The sequence below is a fragment of the Podarcis pityusensis genome (genome assembly GCF_964106645.2).
Source record: "Podarcis pityusensis genome assembly, chromosome: 10".
Classification (NCBI taxonomy): domain Eukaryota; kingdom Metazoa; phylum Chordata; class Lepidosauria; order Squamata; family Lacertidae; genus Podarcis; species Podarcis pityusensis.
In genome coordinates, this window is record NC_138035.1 from 20,669,800 (window position 1) to 20,691,575 (window position 21,776).

The window sequence follows — 21,776 nt, forward strand, 5'->3', positions numbered from 1 at the left end:
GCTTCCAGCTGATATGGGAAAGCAGAGAGGCCCATGCTACGAGGACCTGTTGCTGGGACTTCGCTGGAGGATCCATTGGCCCGGCAGGTTGTGGCGCTTCAGCTCTCCGAAAGTGTCTCACGTGCTCGACAGGGAGTGGCGCGCAGCCCTCCAGCTGCTTTGGGCAGCGATTCCCTCAGTCCCAGGCTGAAATCGGCAGAGGCCCTTCCTTATTTTTGGGTACTAGCTAGAGGGAGCAAGCTGGTCCTCACAGGTTGAACTTGACGTGGGTTTTAAAGGGGTGTGACAAGAGACCACATGCGCAAAGTGGATGCTCAAAAAGGCGAAGGCGCTTACGTGAGTGCTTAGGGATTCCTCCCAGCCTTTCGCCTTTCTGCCGCCCCGCTGGGGTTTGGGCAATGCCCGCCCAGCCACCCTCCCAAAAATAAAAGCTGCAACTTGCAGCTTCTAATATGTCATATCCCATTCTATGATCTTCATTTGCGAGCAACTTTGAGGGGAAAACCGCCCTGAGATCTCCGGGTATAGGGCGGTATATAAATTCAATTAATAATAATAATAATAATAAAGGGAAGCTTACAAATACTGAGGGTGGGGGAGGTAATCAGTCCAAGTTATCTTACAAAGTAATATAGGTGCATTAGGCTCATAGTAAAAAAAAGTTATAAGTAGCACCTTAATTTGTTGGTTTCCAAGGTTGCACAAGCCTGCTTTTTACCCAGAATATTTCTTTTTTGCTACAGACTGTGGGGGGAAACGTGATGCTACTGCTTGTTTAGTCTGACCCGCCAAACATTTAAGGTGGTGTGTACACAGCCACACCCATTGTCGTCATCCCCGCCAAAAAAAATCCTGGGAACTGTAATTTCCCCCTCACATAGCTACAGCATTCTTTGTGATAAAAATGTACTTCAAAAGATATTGTGTGTATGCCAAGTACTAGAACATTGGTCCAAAAGAAGTCCACCTAGAAATCTTGTACTCATCACTACAATATTGACACACATTTAGATAAAATTTATGCTGGCAAGAGAAGCACTCTCCTTGCTGTATGTATGAATAAGGGGCATATACACTTTGAGTGGCAGGTAAGGATTTCTTAACTATATGTGAAGCAGTCTCCAGCAGCTTTGGTGACAGTGTAAGCATAACATAGTCCATTTCAGATCCAGGAGTTCACATAGTGCTGTATGTGTGAGCCAGTTAATTGTAGAGTTGGAATCCCAAGGGACATCTAGTCTTCCAATCCCTTGCAATGCAGGAATCTCAACAATGAAAGTGTAGCAGAGGATATGAATATTGGGTATAGTGTTTGATCTTCAACACAGCAACTACTAAAAAAAAAAGACAAATGCACACTAGCTTTTTAAAAAAATATATTATTAGAGATAGATAATTTATTACGGTTGGAGACCAGCTTATAAAACACACTTGGGGGAACGGTCCCAGAAGGAAAACAAACAATTAAAACAATCTACAACAATAAATTTAAAATTTATAAATGCACCCAGACACCGAGGTCCAGCTCTGAGGGCCTTATGGGGGTTCCCTCAGTGCAAGAAGTGAGGTTACAGAGAACCAAGCAGAGGGCCTTCTAGGTAGTGGCACCCACCCTGTGGAACGCCTTCCCATCAAATGTCAAGGAAACAAACTACTATCCAACTTTTAGAAGACATCTGAAGGCAGCCCTGTATAGGGAAGTTTTTTATGTCTAACGCTTTACAATTTTTTATGTGCTGTCTTGGCTTGTTTGATTCCTTGTTTATTTGTAGGTGTGGGGTGTGTCACTTCACAACTTCCCCTTGCTCCATGAAATAGCGCACCCTGCACTTGCAGATAAACAAGGAAGCAAACAAGTCAAGACTTTACCATTTTTTTGAATGCAGTTTTGAATGCACTATAGAATTGTGTTCTATAGTGAATACTGCATTTAACACCCTTTTCGCATAATGGCATCAGAAGCCAGCAAAAAACATGGTAAAACAAAAGTTTTCAGCATGCACCAGAATTACACCATTTGAATCATGCGTTTTCCAATGGGGAGGCCATTCCATGGAGTGGGTGCCACTGCAAAAAAGGTCCTCTTCCTAGTTAATGCTAAATCCAAGGCTGTGGCACAACCAGAAAGATCTCTGTTGTGCAAATCTATATGGGAGAAGACATTCTTTCAGGTAACCTGATCATTACAAACATTCTTTCACATGTGTACTGGTCATCCCCATCACAAAACGTGGGATATGTGTAAAGATAAGGACCTATCCCTTATCTCTTTTTGCTGTATTCAGTAGCGCCTCATATGCAAGGAAATGTGAAGTTTGGGGCTTTACATTATAGAAAAACTAAAGAATGAGCATAAGAGGCATAATAAAAGTTAAATAGGAAGAAAAATATTTACACGCTATGAATACTAGGTGCTGCCGTTCTGCTCCCAACTTCAAGGGCTTCCCAAAAGCGCCAAGCTACAGTCAGGAACAGAATGTTAACTATAAGGAATTCCACCCTGACCCGGTGAAGGTGTTCAGTGGGGTAGGAGGAGAGGACATAGAAAAAAGAGTTACAATAAACAAGAGTGCACAAAGGAAGGAAATGTTAGAATTTACCACCAGGCAAGAATGTTACTTGCCCAAAAATGGAAAGAAGTAGTCCCAGCAAAGGAAGAATAGATACAAAAACTTATGGAATATGCAAAAATGGCAAAACTTACTGGAAGAATAAGAAATCAAGATAACAAACTTTTTATAAAAGAATGGAAATGGTTTATTGAATATTTACAGATAAATTGTTAACACGGGCAGGATTACTGTAATAACCTGCAGCTACGCAAGAGTATATATTAAAAGAAGATAAATAAGTTTGGATATGCAGAAGATATTAAAAATAAATTTAAGGAATCGCAGAGAAGGGGAAGGAAGTCAAGTTTTAAAATGTCAAAATGATTGTAAAATCAGTGAAATGCATATATCTGAAAAGTATAAATAAAATTTAAAAACGGGGTGAAAGAACTAACCATCAATGTCCATTCTCTTTGGGAGAATGGAGTGAATCTGAGTGTGGGTTACTGTAAGCAAAGCTGTGTAAATGAGTTTCAGATGCACTGCCTGTTTGTTGGCTTTGCATAGCTCCAAAATGTCTACCCTCCTCAGCTGTGCTTTGGCAATGAGTGATAGGCATTATAGTCCACCACCTGTAAGGCCACAGGGTCCCTCTCCCTGACTTAGGGAGAGGGAACTCATTAGCTGTCAAGTAAAAGGCAACACTCCCAGAACAACTTGGGAGCTGCGGTCCCCTTTTTGCAGCTGAGACTGCCCAGGGTTTTCCCCCCTCCAAGTTGTCCCTGTACAAGGAAGCTTTCTTAAATCAGAAGTGCTGTTGTGAGGGTAAAATTGCAGTAATTGTACAGGCCGGAAACAGATTCCCTCCACCTCCCTTTGGGAAAGTAAGGGAGGGAAGTAGCAAACTGCCCCGTCTGAAGCTGAAGATAAAATAAACGCACAGGGTCACTGTAAAAGACTTACAGTGGGAGAGCAAGCAGGAGTGGAACCTGAAATGTATTTGAATAACCCTGCTTATGGAGAGTGGAAATAGCTCAATTCAGGGTGTGCCTCCACATGATAAACAGGTTAAGAAACCATATGCAAAAAATCTGCAGCTAATGTGGCATGGCAGTGCAACGCACACATACTTCAAGACAAATATGCAGATATAAATCTAAAATCGATTTTATTTTACACCCTGGGACAATAAAATTGCTTATGGCCCCATTAATCCTTGATAAAGGTAAAGACCCCTGACAGTTAAGTCCAGTCGTGAACGACTCTGGGCTTTACTGGCTGAGGGAGCTGACGTTTGTCTGCAGACAGTTTTTCTGGGTCATGTGGCCAGCATGACTAGGCCACTTCTGGCGAAACCAGAGCAGTGCACAGAAGCGCAGTTTACTTTCCTGCCGGAGCGGTACCTATTTATCTACTTGCACTTTGACGTGCTTTCAAAATGCTAGGTTGGCAGGTGCTGGGACCGAGCAACGGGAGCTCACCCCATCGCGGGGATTTGAACCACCAACCTTCCAATTGGCAAGTCCTAGGCTCAATGGTTTAGATCACAGTGCCACCTGCGTCTCTTGATACCCACCCACAAAGAAGACTGAAGTACAAGGTTCCATATGCTTACTCGCAAACTATCCAAGCAGAGCTCCAGCTGCACTAAAGCTTCCATCCCATTGACCAGTTTTAATATTCCATTCTGACATCTGAAAAACCTTTTAGTTTATACAAAGCAATCCTTCAATTCACTTTTTACTTTAGTTACAAATCCAATTCTATGTACTTTGAGCACTTTGAATGTAGAACAGGCACCCCCAACCTGCAGCCCTCCAGATGTTTTGGCCTACAACTCCCATGATCCCTAGCTAACAGGACCTGTGGTCAGGGATGATGGGAATTATAGTCCAAAACATCTGGAGGGCTGAAGGTTGTGGATGCCTGATGCAGAACCTTGCAAGGTGGGGTTTTTTTTGGGGGGGGGGTCCTAACAGTCTAGTCCAATGTGCGGCTTAAGGGCTACATGCCGCTACCAAGGCCTTTTCTGAGAGTCCTCAGCAACATTTGATGCTACCCTCACCTGCAGCCCTCGCATACCCTTCCCAAAGCTTAATTAGTGCTTTCCCAGCTTTAGGAAGGAGGTGGAGGGCTCTAGAACCCTGCCAGAGCCTTGCACCTCCTTCCCAAAGCCAAGTAGCTGTGATGTGTGTCCCAAATTTTGGCCTTGCTTCCTCGTGCACACACACAAGGCAGTGTGTGGCCTGTGGGCTCCATGTTGAAGTACTCTTGTGGCCCACTTAGTATGGAAAGTTGAGCTGCCCTGATCTAAAATGTACCCCAAGGTATTAGCAATGTAATCTGCCTAATTTGCATACTGCTTCAAGAAATGTGGTTGAAAAATAGTCTAAACAACAAATACTATTTGAATAGTTTGAACACTTCCTCTCTCTTGCCCAATATTAGAGCAAGAAGCCTAACCACATGTGTGTGACGCTTACTTCAGATAGTTTGAACTCAAGAGAAGTTAAAGAGTTCATCACCTGAAACAACTGATAGGAAACAATTAGTTTTAGCATGCATTAAAAGCTATAGTAACTTTGGTGATTGAAGAAAACATTCAGGGTGTTTTAAGGCTCAGCTTAGCTCTTTGTACCAATATTCACATATGCAGCATTGGAAAGCTTGCAAGATTTAAGCCTTATAGATGAAAACCTTGCCTTTAATGCTATGAAACGAGTGGCTGGGACAATTGCCAGTATACAGCCACACAATCAGCTCCAGAAAAATGAATGTAGGACATCCTACACCAAAAGTCTTAAAAGGGCAGGACTTTGTTTCAAGTGAGCAAAGGAAGACACTACCATAAGTGTCACTTAATTAAATCTATTTAAAAGGCTATGCATGAGCTAGTTTTTGTGTTAGTGAGAAGCTGAACACTGATACAACAGAGCAGTTCTAAAGACTGCTTCATGGGAGGCAGAAGTAGCAGGTAAAGGTTTTATCCTTTAAGATGCAAGTCAGATTCTACGCCCCCCCCCATGTGCGCACCGTGGGCAGCTATACTAGCATATCCAGCTCTTGCTGTTGAAAACAGTATTCTTGCTAACATGTCAGATGCAACTAAGTGCTAACAGCAGCTCTTAATTTTAACAAGTGTTTCAGCAAAGGACTAAAGACAATTACCCCGTACTACAGAGGCCCATACATCCATGTGTGCAAAAACTAGTCAATGTAGACATTGACCTGAAGAACTTTCAATTAGTTAAATAGCAGCAAGAAAAAATGAGAACTGGTTTAGAGTGTTGCCCCAGATACAGAAGGACTTCTTTCCAAGTAGCAGCACCAGTAGGTATCAAGGAGGCAGCATTATCAGTAGGACATGGAACTGCCAGAAAACAATTAGGACTAGTAAAATATCACTTGAAATATTTTTGGGATTACATTTACTATTACATTTCCCAGTAGATGTGGAGTTCGTTCTCTCTCTCTCTCACTCACACTCTCTCACTCTCTCTCTCTCTCTCTCTCTCTCTCTCTCTCACACACACACACACACACTGCAAGAAAGAATGACACTAACTTTGAAGCTTACCCATGTGTTACATTCACATCAGCACAAGCTGACTACACCTGTATAAACTCTATAAAGTAATGGGGAAAGGTAACTTTGAAAGTCATCCAACTTCTTGCTTTGGGCTGTATCCAACCAATTTCTACTTAGAGCTGACCCTTTTAAATTAATGGACCCAATTCAGCCAGGGGCATTCATTCCAGTGAGTCTACTCCAAGACTTAGATTGCATATTTTTATAAGGGAAAGTAAGAACATATGAAGCTGCCTTATATTGAGTTGGACCCTTGATTGGTCATCTAGTTTTAGAAGTCTACTTTGACAAGCAGCAGCCACATCCTTTTAGGTGGGAGTTATGAGGACTGAGTCTGGGATCTCTTGCATGCAACGCATATACTCTATCATAGAAATGTGGCCCCCTTAGAATGTGCACCCAGCAGTACAGACATTGATACTAAGGCATATTTTTTTATTGAGGCAGAAGGCATTGTGAATAGCCTAGACTTGAGGCAAATTTTGAGCAGTGTAGTAAGCTGATAATTACAGTTCAGGGAGAAAAGCAAACATACATTCACAGCTTTACTATCAAGACTACATCAAAACTGATAAAGTGCCACATTTGTGCTGACCCAACTCCATCTCATAGCAAGACAGTTCACCATATCCCATTTCAGAATTATGTGGGTGTGTTTTAAGCAGTTAACGTGCAGTGCAAAACGAGTCTCCCCAGTTTTCACCTTCCTTCACCAAATTGTTTAGAGCAGATCTATTGTTAACATTAGTATTCAGTCTTGATACAGCACAAATCCTGAGAATGTAGAGTACTTCCAACTACTTCCATAAATAGCTCCTCTATGGAGGCGTAACCAAATCTGGTCTCCCTGAAAAAGCTGGAGGACTGCATGATTACTAGCAGTCTCATGATCTGGAGCACCATCATTGGCATATGCAGATACTAGAATCTCTTCATTTTTCATCAGGTTCACATACAGCGGAACATTCACAGCCAACTTCAGCATATTGAAGAGGAACACATAAGTACCATTCACAGGACAACTAAACCTACCAAGATGGATATTAAAGGATTCACCAAGATTGTGTAACAGGGAGTCAAATGTAATAGGTTGGTCTAGAGTTCCAGGAGTAAAGTTAGAAGTTCTACTAGCCGAAAAGGCAGCTCTGACTTGCTGTGGGAAGGCATAGATGTGCACAGGTACAAAGGTGGTTGCTTGGCTCGTCACTGGCATATCAACAGGAGTAATGCTGCGTGAGTCACCCTGCCCAGAGTCCCCACTGTCAAAAGTCTCACTGTCACGTTCTGGGCTGCTCACCTGAGAAGAATCGCTCCATCCTGTTGTTGAAGATTATGAGCAATGGTTAGTTCTGACGTAACCTTAAATTCAGTATTTCTAGCACTCGTTTGTTCAAGCTTGCATGTTTCAAGCAGTCGTTAAAAAAGACCTTGTGTATTAGTGACTAGACCGATCCCAGCTGGACTTGTACCTAGTTCTTACAAGTTTTTAATCATTTTTCTTCAAAGTGAGTGTGGAGATGAATACAATGTTAGAGAGGCTTGGGTGTGGGTTTCTCAGCTGCAAAGCAACTCCAGCTTCACTCAACCAACAAATATACAGCCTCTAGGCTGAGTGTGTTCCTCATGCTGCTGCAAGCCAGCTATGCTTTGGTTGCTGTGCTTTATTCATTCTCCCCACCCCATGCTCACCTGCTCCAGTATTTGTTCAGTATTTTAAAAATCTTCTCCACTAATGGCAAGATAACCTCCAAAACACACAATGGCTCCCTGACTGACAGCAGCTGGTGCTGTGCTCTGAAAAAAGCAGAGCTGCTTCCTGGCAAACATAAGGGCCAGTCTATCAGCACGCCGCAAGTCCAGATTTCCTCTTAACTCAAACAGCGTTCCCACCTCCTTACTCTGAAAACTGAATGTGTGTGTCAGATATGTAACAAGTGCACTTCCACAGCAAGCTTAGCGTTGAAATGATTCAAGCTTCTCTTCACCCAGAAAGAGTAGCAGAGGTTAAGATGACAATGCAATAGTTCTACTATTATGTTTATGGTGAATAAGCAGTGGCTACATGCTCACCTTGGAAATCAAGACAAATACTTAAATATCTAGTTAACAGAAAACACATTTTGGAGGGTGCAATATTCTTACTACCAAGAAAGGACATATCTTATAAATGTGTGTTTATTTAGTATAGAAAACCAAGTTACCAATATCAACTGAACTGTTAATCAACACTAACTGAACTGATGCATCCTCGTGGCCACAAGACTGCTTTCAGACTCTGCTTCCTTCCCATTTCTCTCAGTTTTCCTCAATTCCCTTCTTCTGAAGTATTCTCTAACACGAGTTCTACCTCGAGCTCTACCTGATGAGCAATTCTCTTCCTGTCTGTTTTCTTGTCTGTAACCTAAAATACAGAAGCTTTAAGGATTTTATAAACCCTGCACCAAGCTGCTAATATGGCTAGACTGGAGGAGCAACTTCAGTACTTCTCCTTGATAATCTGAACAAACCATTAGGCCTACTTTAAATCACCTGTGTATAAAGTGGGCTTACTACTGGCTTGAGACAATAGTTACAGTGAAATGGTTGCTCTGAACTGTTTATTTAAGCTAGTCTTGGATTCTCTCAAGCAGAGGTTGACAACCTGGTCCCAAAGGCCAACTAGTGTGCATGTCAGGATTCTAGGTAGGTGGTAGGGGGTTCTACGGCACAAACTGAATCCTCCTTGCATTGAGCACTGGTGGGCGGTAAGGAAATTTTACCATCAAGAAAGATGCATTAGTGGGCGGTAGGTATAAAAAGGCTGACTACCCCTGCTCTAGAGAATATTTTCTAGTTCTTTTTGCTCATATGACTCTGAGGTATGGAGAAGGCAGAGAGAGAACACTGCCTTTCCATAAAGTTTCCTTTACAGATGGAACAGGACACCCAGTGATGGGCAACTCCCCATCCACCAGAGAAGGCAGAGGGAGATCTCTCATGGTGAAAGTACCACAGCTGAGAAAACCTTTCACAGTTAAAAGCCAAGTATTGAATAAAAATAAGACAAGAACAAATCCCAGGATCTGCTACAAAGCTGGGATATTTGACCGATCCTCCTTGCTTTGGCAAATGATGAGACATGATCTTCTCTCCTCCATCAAGGAGAGCAGGCTAACTCAACTGAAATGACAACTCTCCCCTTCCCCATCATCAATTTTTAATAGCTCTACAAATCATGTTCCTGGGCCAGAAAGAATTAGATTCATCTTGTGAGCAGAAATGGAGCCCATATGTTGCATAAGACAGTTGATTCCAGCCAAAAAACATATGCGGTGAAAGCACATCCGATTATTGTATGCAGCCCTATGTTGTTTTATTTCAGGTATTAAATAATATCTAGGACAGAACTGCATTTTAAGCAATGTTTGAAGTAAACTTACCTCTTGAGGTTGCCCGGCCACTACTAATACCACCTCGCTTATAGTTCTGCTGGTAATTCAAATCCTAGGAGAACACAAATATTTGTTCCTGTTTAGTCAAGCACCTCCAGACAATATTTACAGCCATATAACATCTACTTCATGGGGAACGGGAGAGAGAAAAGAAAATTGCTACACAGTGGTACCTCGGTTTTTGAACTTAATCTGTTCCAGAAGAACGTTCAAGTTCCGAACGTTCAAAAACTAAAGCATTTACTTCAGGAAAACTCAATATGGAAGCTGTGTGGCATGTTCGACTTCCAAAAAGCATTCGAAAACCAAAGCAGTTACTTTCGGGTTTTCGGCACTCAAAAACCGAAACATTCGACTTCTGAGACATTCGAAAACCGAGGTACCACTGTACCAGCATTGAAGTTTATTGCTGCTTAGTAGACATCAGAAGTAGTTAGTCCAACATACTAAATTTCTACCAGCATCAACAGGATGCATATTACGCACCTATACTTTTAAATTAGAACGTTGGTGCAGTACACGCCGCCATGAATGTTACTTCTTATTGGGTGTGGGAGGTGTCCAAGTGGGTTATGATTCCTTCTATTGCTCAGAAGGAAGGAAACATGATCAGATTTCCCCCCTTTCTCTACTGGTGTGGTTCTGTTCCAAGGCAGAGGTGATGCCGAAACAACTTTGTAATATGAGACAGCGTGAGAGACAGAGCGTGCACTGAAGAACGAAGACGAGGAGGAAAAGAATAAAACAGTGTGGCCTGGACCTACTGGTTTCCAAAGCTGAACTTTCAAGAAAAAAAGGCTAGCTAGAAGGTAAAAAAAATATTCTGAAGCATGTATGTCCAACTTGCAATGGTGTATGAAATGTGGCCTAGTGTGGTGTATGAAATGTGGTGTATGAAAGGCTGCCAATGTGTAGTGTGTCATGGTGTTGGCAAGTGTAATCACTCATAAAATACAGAATGCAAGTCTTTATCCACTAGGATTGAATTAAAGCCTTTCCCCTACTGTAGTTAGGCAGAAGGACATAAAATACTGTTTTGCGTAAAGGCAATTGTGTGGGAATGTTGATCTTGAGGACCCAGACATTCAGCTTCTGCCAGGCCCACTCAGAGAGGTGAGATGGTTTAAGAGTTGGATGAGGAGAACCGGTTACTGTGCTCCATGGAAAGACAAGCTGCCCTTAGGAACGAAGGTCAGGTCAGTACAGAATATTGCACCGGTGGTCATTGCTGGCAACAGCACTGAGTTCCAAGATTCTCCAGACTGTTGTGATGGCCATGAGAAAAAGCACACTAATTGACTGACCAGGGGAGCTCAAAAGGCAGTTTTTATAGTGCATTGATGCCCTTGTGGATACCTCCAGGTGGGGAAACCAGTGGCCTCAGGTATATGTTTTAGGGTGGTGTGACTGCATGGCACTTTGATGCACACCTCAACTATGCATCTCCATCCTTTGGGAGGATAGCTCCAGTCAGGAGCAGTGCTCCAGGGGCACCCACTCCTGAGTAGTATTGGGAGAGGACTCCTGGAGAAAGAATATGATCAAATCTTTCCTGCCTTCAAAGCAGTAGGAGGGGTCATAATCCACTTGGACACCTCTCATGGCCAACCCTTGCTCCAGTATCACTGCAGCTGACTGAATGTGCTTTATTAAATTGATATGAGTGTATATTCCTTGAAAGTGGAGCAAGTTGTAATACCATTGTAGCTATCCATCAGCACACTGGGAACTCAAAGATAGCTCCATGACACACACATTAACCCAGGCATGGCCAAACTTGGCCCTCCAGCTGTTTTGGGACTACAATTTCCATCATCCCTGACCACTGGTCCTGTTAGCCAGGGATTTTGTGAGTTGTAGTCCTAAAACAGCTGGAGGGCCAAGTTTGGCAATGCCTGCATTAACCCAATAAACTTGAGAGATATAAACGTAAGTCATGTTCTCAGAGTTAGGATGGGAAGCATGAATACTGAATATATTCAGCCCTTTCTAGATGGCATTTCAATTAAAATTAGTCCCTACTAAATGATACATTACAATACTCCTCTCAGTCTGGTAAGTCAAATTTGCAAAGCACCATTAACCTGACTATGTGCAAATAAGTGTTCTTTATTCCTGAGCAGAATCCAGGACACCACCACCAAGGGTCATGTATACTTTCGCAAAGCCAAAAGTCTTCCAAAATAATTACCCTGTGAGGATACTGCACTGAAGGATAATCTCTGCCAGGAAGATGCATTTGGCTATAAAGGCCATTAGGAACAGAAGGTGATCCTCTGTAAACTTCAAAACCTGCTGAACAAAATATGAAATCTTTGCTTTAAGAACTAGAATGATTTGACAGATTGATCTCCGTGTCATCCAGTAACGCATTGGAGAACTCTGGTAGTTCCCTCCTAGGGGCAGGTCAAATACCCAATACGTTGCTGAGTACTGAGAGGTTCCGACTCTTATGACATAACTTTGTTTTATGGGTAAAGAGTAACTAGGAAGTTTATCCAGTAATTACAGTGTTAGAGAACTCTTCCTGTGTTAGAAAATTAAGGAGTTTATGACTCACTTTGGCAGCCAGCATTTTCAGGCAAAGGAGCAATGCTCAGTAACTATGTATCTGACTTCAGTTTGAGCACATGCTTACAACCAAAGTTATTTAGGGTCATTAACACTTAAATTGATATTCACCTAGTTTGCTATACCAAATAGCATCCCGGAATTACCACCAACCAAATACATGAGTGTTTCTTATTGAGGTCAAAATCCAACTAGATATGGACAACAAATACTGCATTTGATCTTTTGGCTCAAGTTTCTTCCTTTTCACATGATACTACTATTTGGTGAAAGTCACTTAAAAAAACAAGACTAACATTGTGGTTGATATGTACGGAGTTATATTGTAACATATGCAATAAACAATTCTTCTCAAAGAAATAAAATTCTTTTTTTTAAAAAAAAAAAACAGCTTAAAAAACAACCCCCTGCTTTTGCTTAAAGTAATGGATCAACTTCATAGATATCTTATTTAGGCACTTGAAAGTTGCCCGTTGAGTTGCCTGCCTTTTCAACCTTAAGTTATCAAACAGCTTACAACAGAGCACCACAAAAGGGTTTGATGCACAGATGCACAGGCAGATGGCTGCTCATGAAATGGGACTTCCCTCCTTCTATTTGTGCATGGTGCGCTTACCAATTTTAGCATTTGACTCCATTCTAACCTCAGCCTCTGTGCTGCAGCCACACTTTAATGAAAGGTCCCAACTGAGAGACTTCAAGGAACACGGCGTTACAGCAGAGGAGAGACTAGGAAACCCTGTTGCTCAAGCAACCAACTGCTAACACAGCTTTGATCCAACCCAATATGTCTTACTATTAAAAAACAACAACCATGAGCTAATAAAGTTTTAAAGTTCAACAGTTTGAATGTTGCCCTTTACTATGTGGTTTTTTGTATTGGCCAACTATATTCTACTTGTACAATGTTAAGATATATCCACTGGTAAGTATTTCCACAGAAACCATACATACCTTTATAGCCACCAGGAGAGCGATATGAATTGGTTGCTGACCTTCCACCTCGAACGGTGCCTCTGACCGATCCACGGCTTGTGACAAAAGGTTGAGGTGGTCTAGAGAAAGTGGGCGTCTGTGCTGCATAAAAGGTGAGAATACCATTGCTTACAGGAACAGCTCCCTCAACCAGGTACTTTAAAAATAGCCTTATAATTTTCTGCATAAAAGCAGGAGTTTCCCTTATTCCTTCACCCAACCTTTAGCAGCTAAAGACTTTCAAGATAATTTGCAAGTCTTTATTTTGAACAGCTAGAATCATCTCCCCTATTACTGGCAGTTACAATTAACCAAACCACTTCTAGAGCTTTAACAAACTAAAGTTTTACAGATATGTTATCCACCTGCCTCCTTGAAAATCTAATCATGTTTATCATAACAAGTAGTTAATGCAGTTATTTCCAACGATACTTTACTTCATCAAAGGCTGTCACATCAATAATTTGGACTTATTTTTAGAATTTAAATCTATACTCCACCCCCTCAAATATAGGACAGTTTGCAGTAGAAAACATAAGTAGCCAAAGTTAAAAAAAAGAGCAACAAAAGTTGAAAGCCTAAGAAAATCTTCACCTGGCCCAGGAAGATTTAAGGGTGTAAGATTGCAGCTGAATCAGGCCAAAGGCCCTTTTGGTTCAACATTCTGTTCTCACAGTGGCCAACTAGATGTCTACCTATTGTCCTAGCAGGGCATGTGAATAATAGTGCTCTCTCCACCTGAGATTTCCAGCAACTACTCTGGTATTCAGAGGCATGCTATGACAGTGGGGGCAGGACACAACCACTGTGGCTATTGACTACTGATAGGTTTATCCTCCGTAGGGTATTGTTAAAGAAACAGTCCCAGCCAGCACAGTACAATTTTTTCACTACGTGTCAGATAAGATCATGTTTCCTTGGAGATGGGCAGTTGGATACTGCCAAGTCATCACTCTTCAGTCCTTTTCTACTTCTGCTTTTATAGCCACTAGCAGAGTGCCTTGAAATCATTTGGGTTAAATATTGTAAGGCACCCCTATTACTGAGGAATCAATCAAGTTGTACTAGAATCATAGAATCAGAGTTGGAAGAGACCACAAGGGCCATCGAGTCCAACCCCCTGCCAAGCAGGAAACACCGTCAGAGCACTCCTGACATATGGTTGTCAAGCCTCTGCTTAAAGACCTCCAAAGAAGGAGACTCCACCACACTCCTTGGCAGCAAATTCCACTGTCGAACAGCTCTTACTGTCAGGAAGTTCTTCCTAATGTTTAGGTGGAATCTTCTTTCTTGTAGTTTGGATCCATTGCTCCGTGTCCGCTTCTCTGGAGCAGCAGAAAACAACCTTTCTCCCTCCTCTATGTGACATCCTTTTATATATTTGAACATGGCTATCATATCACCCCTTAACCTCCTCTTCTCCAGGCTAAACATGCCCAGCTCCCTTAGCCATTCCTCATAAGGCATCGTTTCCAGGCCTTTGACCATTTTGGTTGCCCTCCTCTGGACACGTTCCAGTTTGTCAGTGTCCTTCTTGAACTGTGGTGCCCAGAACTGGACACAGTACTCCAGGTGAGGTCTGACCAGAGCAGAATACAGTGGCACTATTACTTCCCTTGATCTAGATGCTATACTCCTATTGATGCAGCCCAGAATTGCATTGGCTTTTTTAGCTGCCGCGTCACACTCTTGATGTCCCCATTACCATTCTTGCACTGAGGTTTTCCTTACCATTTGGCAAAGCATCTTGAGAAAAAGCAGTTTGTTCAACATTTTGAGTAGACTGTGGTTTACACTGGGGTGGAGTCTGTGTACTTGCTGTACAAAAATTCTGATTATATCCTGTAGGATGCAAAGAGTTCTCTTTTATATCCCGCTCCCTGCGAGGTGGTAAAGGCGCGTTCACTTTGAACACCTGCAACACAACACACAATTATGCAAAAAAGGGCTATTTTTACAGTGTTTCTATAGGCCACATGCATTATCAAGTCTGCCCCTTCTTGTGCTGTGTAGTCTACACAGAGTAGAAATTTAAGTATTTTCCATTTACGCTGGAGTGGGGGTGTCTGGTGCCATGGCCATATCACATTCTACCAGGAATTTGCAATTAATTTCAACTAAGTATTAAGACTGGTACTCCTTATTCACAGGGGTTCTAGTCTCAAAGCTGCAGAACTTCAAGTAGGAACTGTAAAACAGCAATTGTATTATTAGGTCTAAATGCAGCTGTAAGCATGCAAAAAATAAAGGGATCCCTTCAGGGAATGCTTCTCTTGTAAGCTTGTAGTAAATACATCTGCATCTGCTTAAAAATAATAGTTCCTACTAAACATGTATCCTCTATTATACAGGGTGCTCTGTTGTTTCTGAGGAGACCCTGGATTTAGCTTCTCCTTGTTTATGTCTAGCTTTTGCCCTCCCATCTAATTGCATTCACCTAGACAGCCAATGTACTTACAATCTGCACAGCCTGAAAGGGAGGTGCTTTCATGCTAACACTACTACTTGGGGAAGGAGACTGGAAACCCTTCCCTTGGGGTACTGGTGACATGGTAGTTCTTGATGGAGTCAATGATGTCTCTAATTCACTTGAAAGAGGAATAGGAACCTTGAAGGAAAAAATAGTAATATTCTATTGTCATGCCAATGGGAAAGCCATTTACACTGTTAAACCCTATGCTGTCAAAACACCAGCAGTTTCTGCAAGCCAATGGTTGGGCATATCAAAGAACAGAATAGCTTCTACTTCGTTTGCTCTTGCTGTGCATTTGGAATTTCCATTAGTCTCTGCTGACTATGTCAAACATGTTTGAGCTAGATGTGTTACCACTTCAAACATTTACATACAGAAGTTTAACATGATGGAGATCCTTATGGCAATGAACTTGCATTTTAAAACTTACTAGTTTTCATTTTCAGAGATCAACATTATATAGCAAAGGGATAGCAAACATGGTCCCCCTCCAGTTGTTGTTGGACTACAACTCTCATCATCCTTGACCAGCCATGCCAGCTGGGGCCAACATATCAAGGGAACAATATTTACCACCCCTGCAATAACGGCACACTTTTTTATCAGTCAAATTCTTACAGTATGTGTCAAACTCACCTGAGAAATTTCAGATTTTTTAGGCTTTAATACTTCACCAATCTCTTTGCTTATCTGATAAAAGGACTGAGGTGGACTGAAGTTCTCAGACTCTTGAGAATTTGTAACAGATGTCTAGAGACATAACCAGATAGTTACTAGTTACTTAAAACGGAAATAAATGCTTGCAAGAAAGTGTGCCCAGATTACGCATGGTATTTTGGAAGATGCTGGGACTCAGTTATTACAGAAAGTATATCCTCTTACTACAGGCCTAGATATCAATATTGAAGTTAGGTAAACTCTGAAATGAATCCAAGGCTGCAACCCTTACATCATTCCACCATAATGACCAACTGGCAAAAATACATTTGCTTCTCAGTCAATACTGCATGCATCAAATAACTGTTGTATTTCACTTAATTTCCTTCCCCACCAAATATCACCTAAGAGGAATGAAGTTAGTGCAAATTCACTAGAAGTGAATTCCCTGTTGTTTCAACTACAAGCAAGCTGTTAAGTATTCATATCGTGTGCAAAAAATGATAATAGTCACTTCCTTATTCAATAGCTATCAGTAGCTTTAGCACTGTAAATTGACATATTCTGGTTTTCAGTTTCCCTTGTATAACACAACTAGAGCTGTATCTTAATTGGCAAAGTACCAGTTGCAAGATCAAGCTACATCTTCAGATACTACAATCATTTAACTTCCAAGCAATAGTGGTACCTCGGGTTAAGTATTTAATTCGTTCCGGAGGTCCATTCTTAACCTGAAACTGTTCTTAACCTGAAGCACCACTTTAGCTAATGGGGCCTCCTGCTGCCGCCGGAGCATGATTTCTGTTCTCATCCTGAAGCAAAGTTCTTAACCCGAGGTACTATTTCTGGGTTAGCAGAGTCTGTAACCTGAAGCGTATGTAACCCAAAGTACCACTGTATATCTAACTATATTATAATTAAGCAAATATATTTATTTGGGAAGAATGCTTCAAAGAGTCCCAGGGCCAACCCACCTATTTTTTGATAGATAGACAGGGTGGTCAGCTCAGTTTCATTGAATAATTTGCCTTACTGAAAACTGTTCAAGTTTATATTATCAGAATTTCAATTTACTGAAGTGTTATCTTGTAAATGTAAAAACTCTGTTATAGGGATACATATGGGTAAATTCCAAGCCTGGTTCACACATCACATAAAACCGCTGTTAACTTTAAACTATGCCTTAATGTGAACAAACGGCATGTTGGTTCATACTACTCAAGACCCTGCTTTGCTCCTCCTTAACAGTACAACAGGGGGGGGGGGGGAGTTGGCTTCGTTTGATATGCCTTCTCCCAGTAGGGACTTTTCTCAAAGCCACACCAGCATTTGCTGCACACCAACCTGTCACATTCAGTATCACCTGGCATAAGCTGCTCCCAATGTGTGCCTGCCCCATTTCTCAGAAATACCAAACAAATGAAGGTCAGAAATAGGCACCCCCTCATTAGAGGGCAACAAGTTAATCAGGATCAAGGGCAAACTCTAAAGAACAATCAGTAACCTGTGGTGTCGCAAGTTCAGTTTCTGATCCAGACAGTGTATTGTCAGAAGTTAAGGAGGTGATTGAGCCGTGCAAGGCTATGGGAGAAGCAGCAACCTGTCAATAGAGGGATATACAATGTAATACATAATGTAATGTACAGTAGACTTCATTGTTTGAAAAAATTCTTGAAAATCTTACTTAGGACTTCCAGTTTTTGCTGCCATGGTGAACAGCGGTTCCCACAATAGCAGACCCTGGGCATGCAGCCAATTAAGGATAATTTGAGAGTAATTATACTTGCAAACCCCCCCCCCCACTGGGTTGGAGAGAGGAGAGCTCTCACTTGCAGATCGTCCAGTACCTGCCTCCCACTCCTGCGGAATGCATCCAAGTTGCATGGCACACACATCAAAAGCCCCACTACTCTCTTGGAACAAGTTGCATGGTTCTTTAGGTCCTAGCCACTGTGCCTCCTAAAAACTGTTTAAGCCAAAATGGCAAGCCACATTTATACCCCCATCTTTTTAGAAAGTTACTCAAGGCCAGGCATCCCCAACCTGCAGCCCTCCAGATGTTTTGGCCTACAACTCCCATCATCCCTAGCTAACAGGACCAGTGGCCAGGGATGATGGGAATTGTAGTCCAAAACATCTGGAGGGCCTCCAGATGGGGATGCCTGCTCAAGGCAGTTTATGCAGTCAATATACAAAAATACATTCCAAATAATCAATGCATGTTTGACATGCATTGTGACAAATGGCTTACCACTCTTACCTGAACCGGTTCCTCAGGGAAATCATTTTGGCTTGAAAGTTGTTCATTAGGTGCTACAAAATATGGGAACATTTGGTTATGCCCTTTCTACACATGAAACTGCTCTTCAAATATCAGAGTTGAACTACCACCATTGTATGCCTGATGCTAGATAATCTATTAAGACAATGCTAACATATAAGGTTTTATTTAAATATATAAGTATGTTTACTGATACTTGAAAATGGAGTTGTAAAAAGTCAGCAAGATGTACAAATCAAAATAAAATAAAAACCATAATAACTGTGACTGAGTGGAGTACAGAGGTTGTTTACATTATGTTCATCTTTATATTAAGTAATAAATATGGAGCACTGTCCAGAGTTGACATCTGAATGAAATCAAATCACAAGCCATCAACAACAACAAAACATCAGCTGAGAAAGGGGACAGTCCGAGACATGTCTAGGCCAACCAAAGAGTCTGCTGGGAGGAAGGGAGGTAAATACTCCCTCTATAGTGATGTATGAGTCATTGGAGTTTTGTACAATACAATATTGTTGGTTATTAAAGTTGTAAATAGAAACTATACTATTTCAAAATATCTGCAGTGGTAAAGTCAGATGCTCAGACAATACAATTTCCCATACACTCTCTAACCATCCAGTATGTGTAGGACCAACAGAAAATCTCACTTGAGGTTTTACATTTAAGAGAATTAGTTCTCATTTAGTGACTATTTGTGTCAAGATCAAGGCCCAAGTTTCAAAGTTTTAAAAAGTGAAATTCAAAGATAAAACTTTTGAAGAAATTTCTAACAGGAAGAATTAAGTTCTGCTCCAGTATCAAGCAAAATTTTGGATGCAATGTAATTTAAGAAAATGTGTTTCACAATTTACTGCTTAATAGAAATAGAGGCTTTAAGAAAATAATGAATTAAATTAAAGTTTATCTCTTTTTTAACAGTATATCTCTGCACAATCTGTATAGTGTGTCTATTTATTTATTTCTGGTGGTGGCTGAAGTGACCATAAAGGTTGTAACAACAACAAAAATTGAATTTAAATTAAAGTTTGCATACAATACTTCTAAGATATACCATGAAGTATTAATCTCACCTATCGAACATCTTTGTCACATAGATTTAATAATTTGTTGCTATGCCAGTCTTTTCTGCTTTATGAAAGTGATAAGAGATTCCTAGAACATGAAACAAAATAGGATCTTCCTTGTTCACCATTAACCACAATTATGATTACCTGTGGAATCAACTGAAGGTGCTTGTGATGAACAAATGGCACGTTGTGAAGGTTTATCAAAATCCAGTAAAGACTCCTTAAAAACAAAAAAGTTACAAGTCTTGCACTCTTGAAAAAAACAAGAATCTATTCAGAGATGAATAAAATTTTACATGTTTTGTGGTGCATTTTAACCTCTGAAAATTGCCTTCAGCAATTAAAAACATGTGCCATTAAAATATCTGAGACCTTAACACCAACTGATGCCCTCCTTTTCATTTTTTCCTTGCGCTCACCATCCGTTAGGTACCTATCATACTCCCCCAAACTCCATGTTATCCAGGACAACTTACTTGCATGAAATTATAGGTCCCTTGTATTTGAGTCATCAGGTCTTGTAGTCTTTCCCTTCTTAATATTGGATCCTTTGGAAGACTAGTAGAGCAAAACTCTGCAACTGGTTGATGAACAGGTTTAGGTGCCTAATAATAATAATAATAATAATAATAATAATAATAATCGCTGAGGAAAATGTTAGTTGAACTATTCAAAGTAGGCAAGATTCCCAGAGTGCTTTTTCCAGTATGCTACTGTATGGGTTAAAGCATGGATAGGCAAACTAAGGTCCAGGGGCCGGATCTGGCCCAATCGCCTTCTAAATCCAGCCCATGGACGGTCCAGGAATCTGCGTGTTTTTACATAAGTAGAATGTGCCCTTTTATTTAAAATGCATCTCTGGGTTATTTGTGGGGCATAGGAATTCATTCTTTTTTTTCCCCCCTTCAAAATATAGTCCAGCCCCCCACAAGGTCTTAGGGACAGTGGACCGGCCCCCTGCTGAAAAAGTTTGCTGACCCCTGGATTAAAGGCTTTGTTGGTGCTTAAGTCAAGTTACTATTTTAACAGGAGGTCCATTCATACCTTTCCTGAAGTAGACCTCTTCCTGATATTAAAATTAAAAATGTCCGGATTTTTAAACACTGATCTACTACTAAGGCTATGAATTGATTCCTGAGACACTCAGAACTTAGGAAGCTGCCTTACAGAGGGCAGACCACTGTTCTGTCTATCTCAGTAATGTCTGCACTGACTGGCAGCAGCTCACCAGGAATTCAGACAAGGGTCTTTTCCCAGTCCAACCCAGAGGTGCCAGGAATTGAACCTGTGGCCTCCTGCATGCAAAGCAGATGCTCTACCACTGAGCCATGGCCCTATGTAACAACAAACAGTTTTTCTTTGGTTTCAAATTCTCCTTTCCCTGGGAAGATTCAAAGTGGATACTTCACACAGGAAGTATTCCAGCTGTTCTCAAGATTCTAAGTTTAAGCATTTTGAAGCATTTCCTATGATCAGTATGACCAAGAAAGCAAACCTGAAGGCTGTTTTCAAAGCTCCTAGGTAGTTTACAAGGTTCTCCAACAGACGTAGCATCAATGCCTCCTTCATTCACTCCATCTGTCTTTTCATCCTATGTAAAATAAGAATTCCATGTATTAGATTATTATAATATGACTTAGCAATGTACAACTTTTACATAAATACACCACAGACTCCGTGTTCTACACAAAGTATCAGATTAGCTAACTTTTGAAAGCCCCATTACCTAATGGCATTTTACTGTAACCACTTGTTTCATGTCAGAATCAAACTTCAGTCTGAGCTCTTATTTCTATATTGAAAAGCATTTAGAAATATGTTTTGACAAATTAATTGTTTAAGTAGAGATCAGTCCTACAGAAGGATCTCAGCCGATTGATAAGGTTGGTGAGCCCTACCTGCCACTCACTTCCCTCTACAGCACAAGCAGAAACCACTTTGACTGTTGGACCCACTATTAGTCTTGTTTGTTCAATCTGCAGAGACTGTCTTTGCATGCAGGGAAGTCCCTAACTCACCAAGGGGTTGAGACCCATTGGCTACCCTTACCTTCTCCTTTAATCCTACCAACCCTGTCATGTAGGTTAAAAAAAGCCTTCCAGATTCATTATCCTTCCTTCATTTTTTAATTATAGAAATCCAAAACTGATCCAAACTTGGAGGTCTATGTCTAT

The 21,776-nt window shown here is 41.2% G+C and overlaps 1 protein-coding gene and 1 long non-coding RNA gene across 4 annotated transcripts in view; one reads left to right on the plus strand and one right to left on the minus strand.

Annotated features, from left to right (window-relative positions):
• Positions 1-11,835, plus strand: LOC308486879. 3 transcript variants are annotated; one of them, XR_013991352.1, is made up of 3 exons: positions 1-87; positions 10,225-10,381; positions 11,696-11,835. It is a non-coding gene; the product is annotated as an uncharacterized lncRNA (long non-coding RNA). The 3 variants fall into 3 exon arrangements; XR_013991353.1 differs by lacking the exon at positions 1-87 and adding an exon at positions 7,394-7,483 and having other exon boundaries at positions 10,229-10,381; XR_013991354.1 differs by lacking the exon at positions 1-87 and adding an exon at positions 7,408-7,483.
• CAPRIN2 (caprin family member 2) overlaps positions 6,560-21,776 on the minus strand; it is a 26,268-nt gene continuing 11,051 nt past the window's right edge. The window contains 13 exon segments of the mRNA XM_081023947.1: positions 6,560-7,458; positions 8,375-8,542; positions 9,561-9,624; positions 11,764-11,867; positions 13,098-13,220; positions 14,850-15,033; positions 15,577-15,726; positions 16,228-16,341; positions 17,753-17,848; positions 18,509-18,561; positions 19,747-19,822; positions 20,079-20,207; positions 21,098-21,193. Of these exon segments, the coding sequence (XP_080880073.1) occupies positions 6,893-7,458; positions 8,375-8,542; positions 9,561-9,624; positions 11,764-11,867; positions 13,098-13,220; positions 14,850-15,033; positions 15,577-15,726; positions 16,228-16,341; positions 17,753-17,848; positions 18,509-18,561; positions 19,747-19,822; positions 20,079-20,207; positions 21,098-21,193 (1,923 nt within the window). The 3' untranslated portion in view covers positions 6,560-6,892.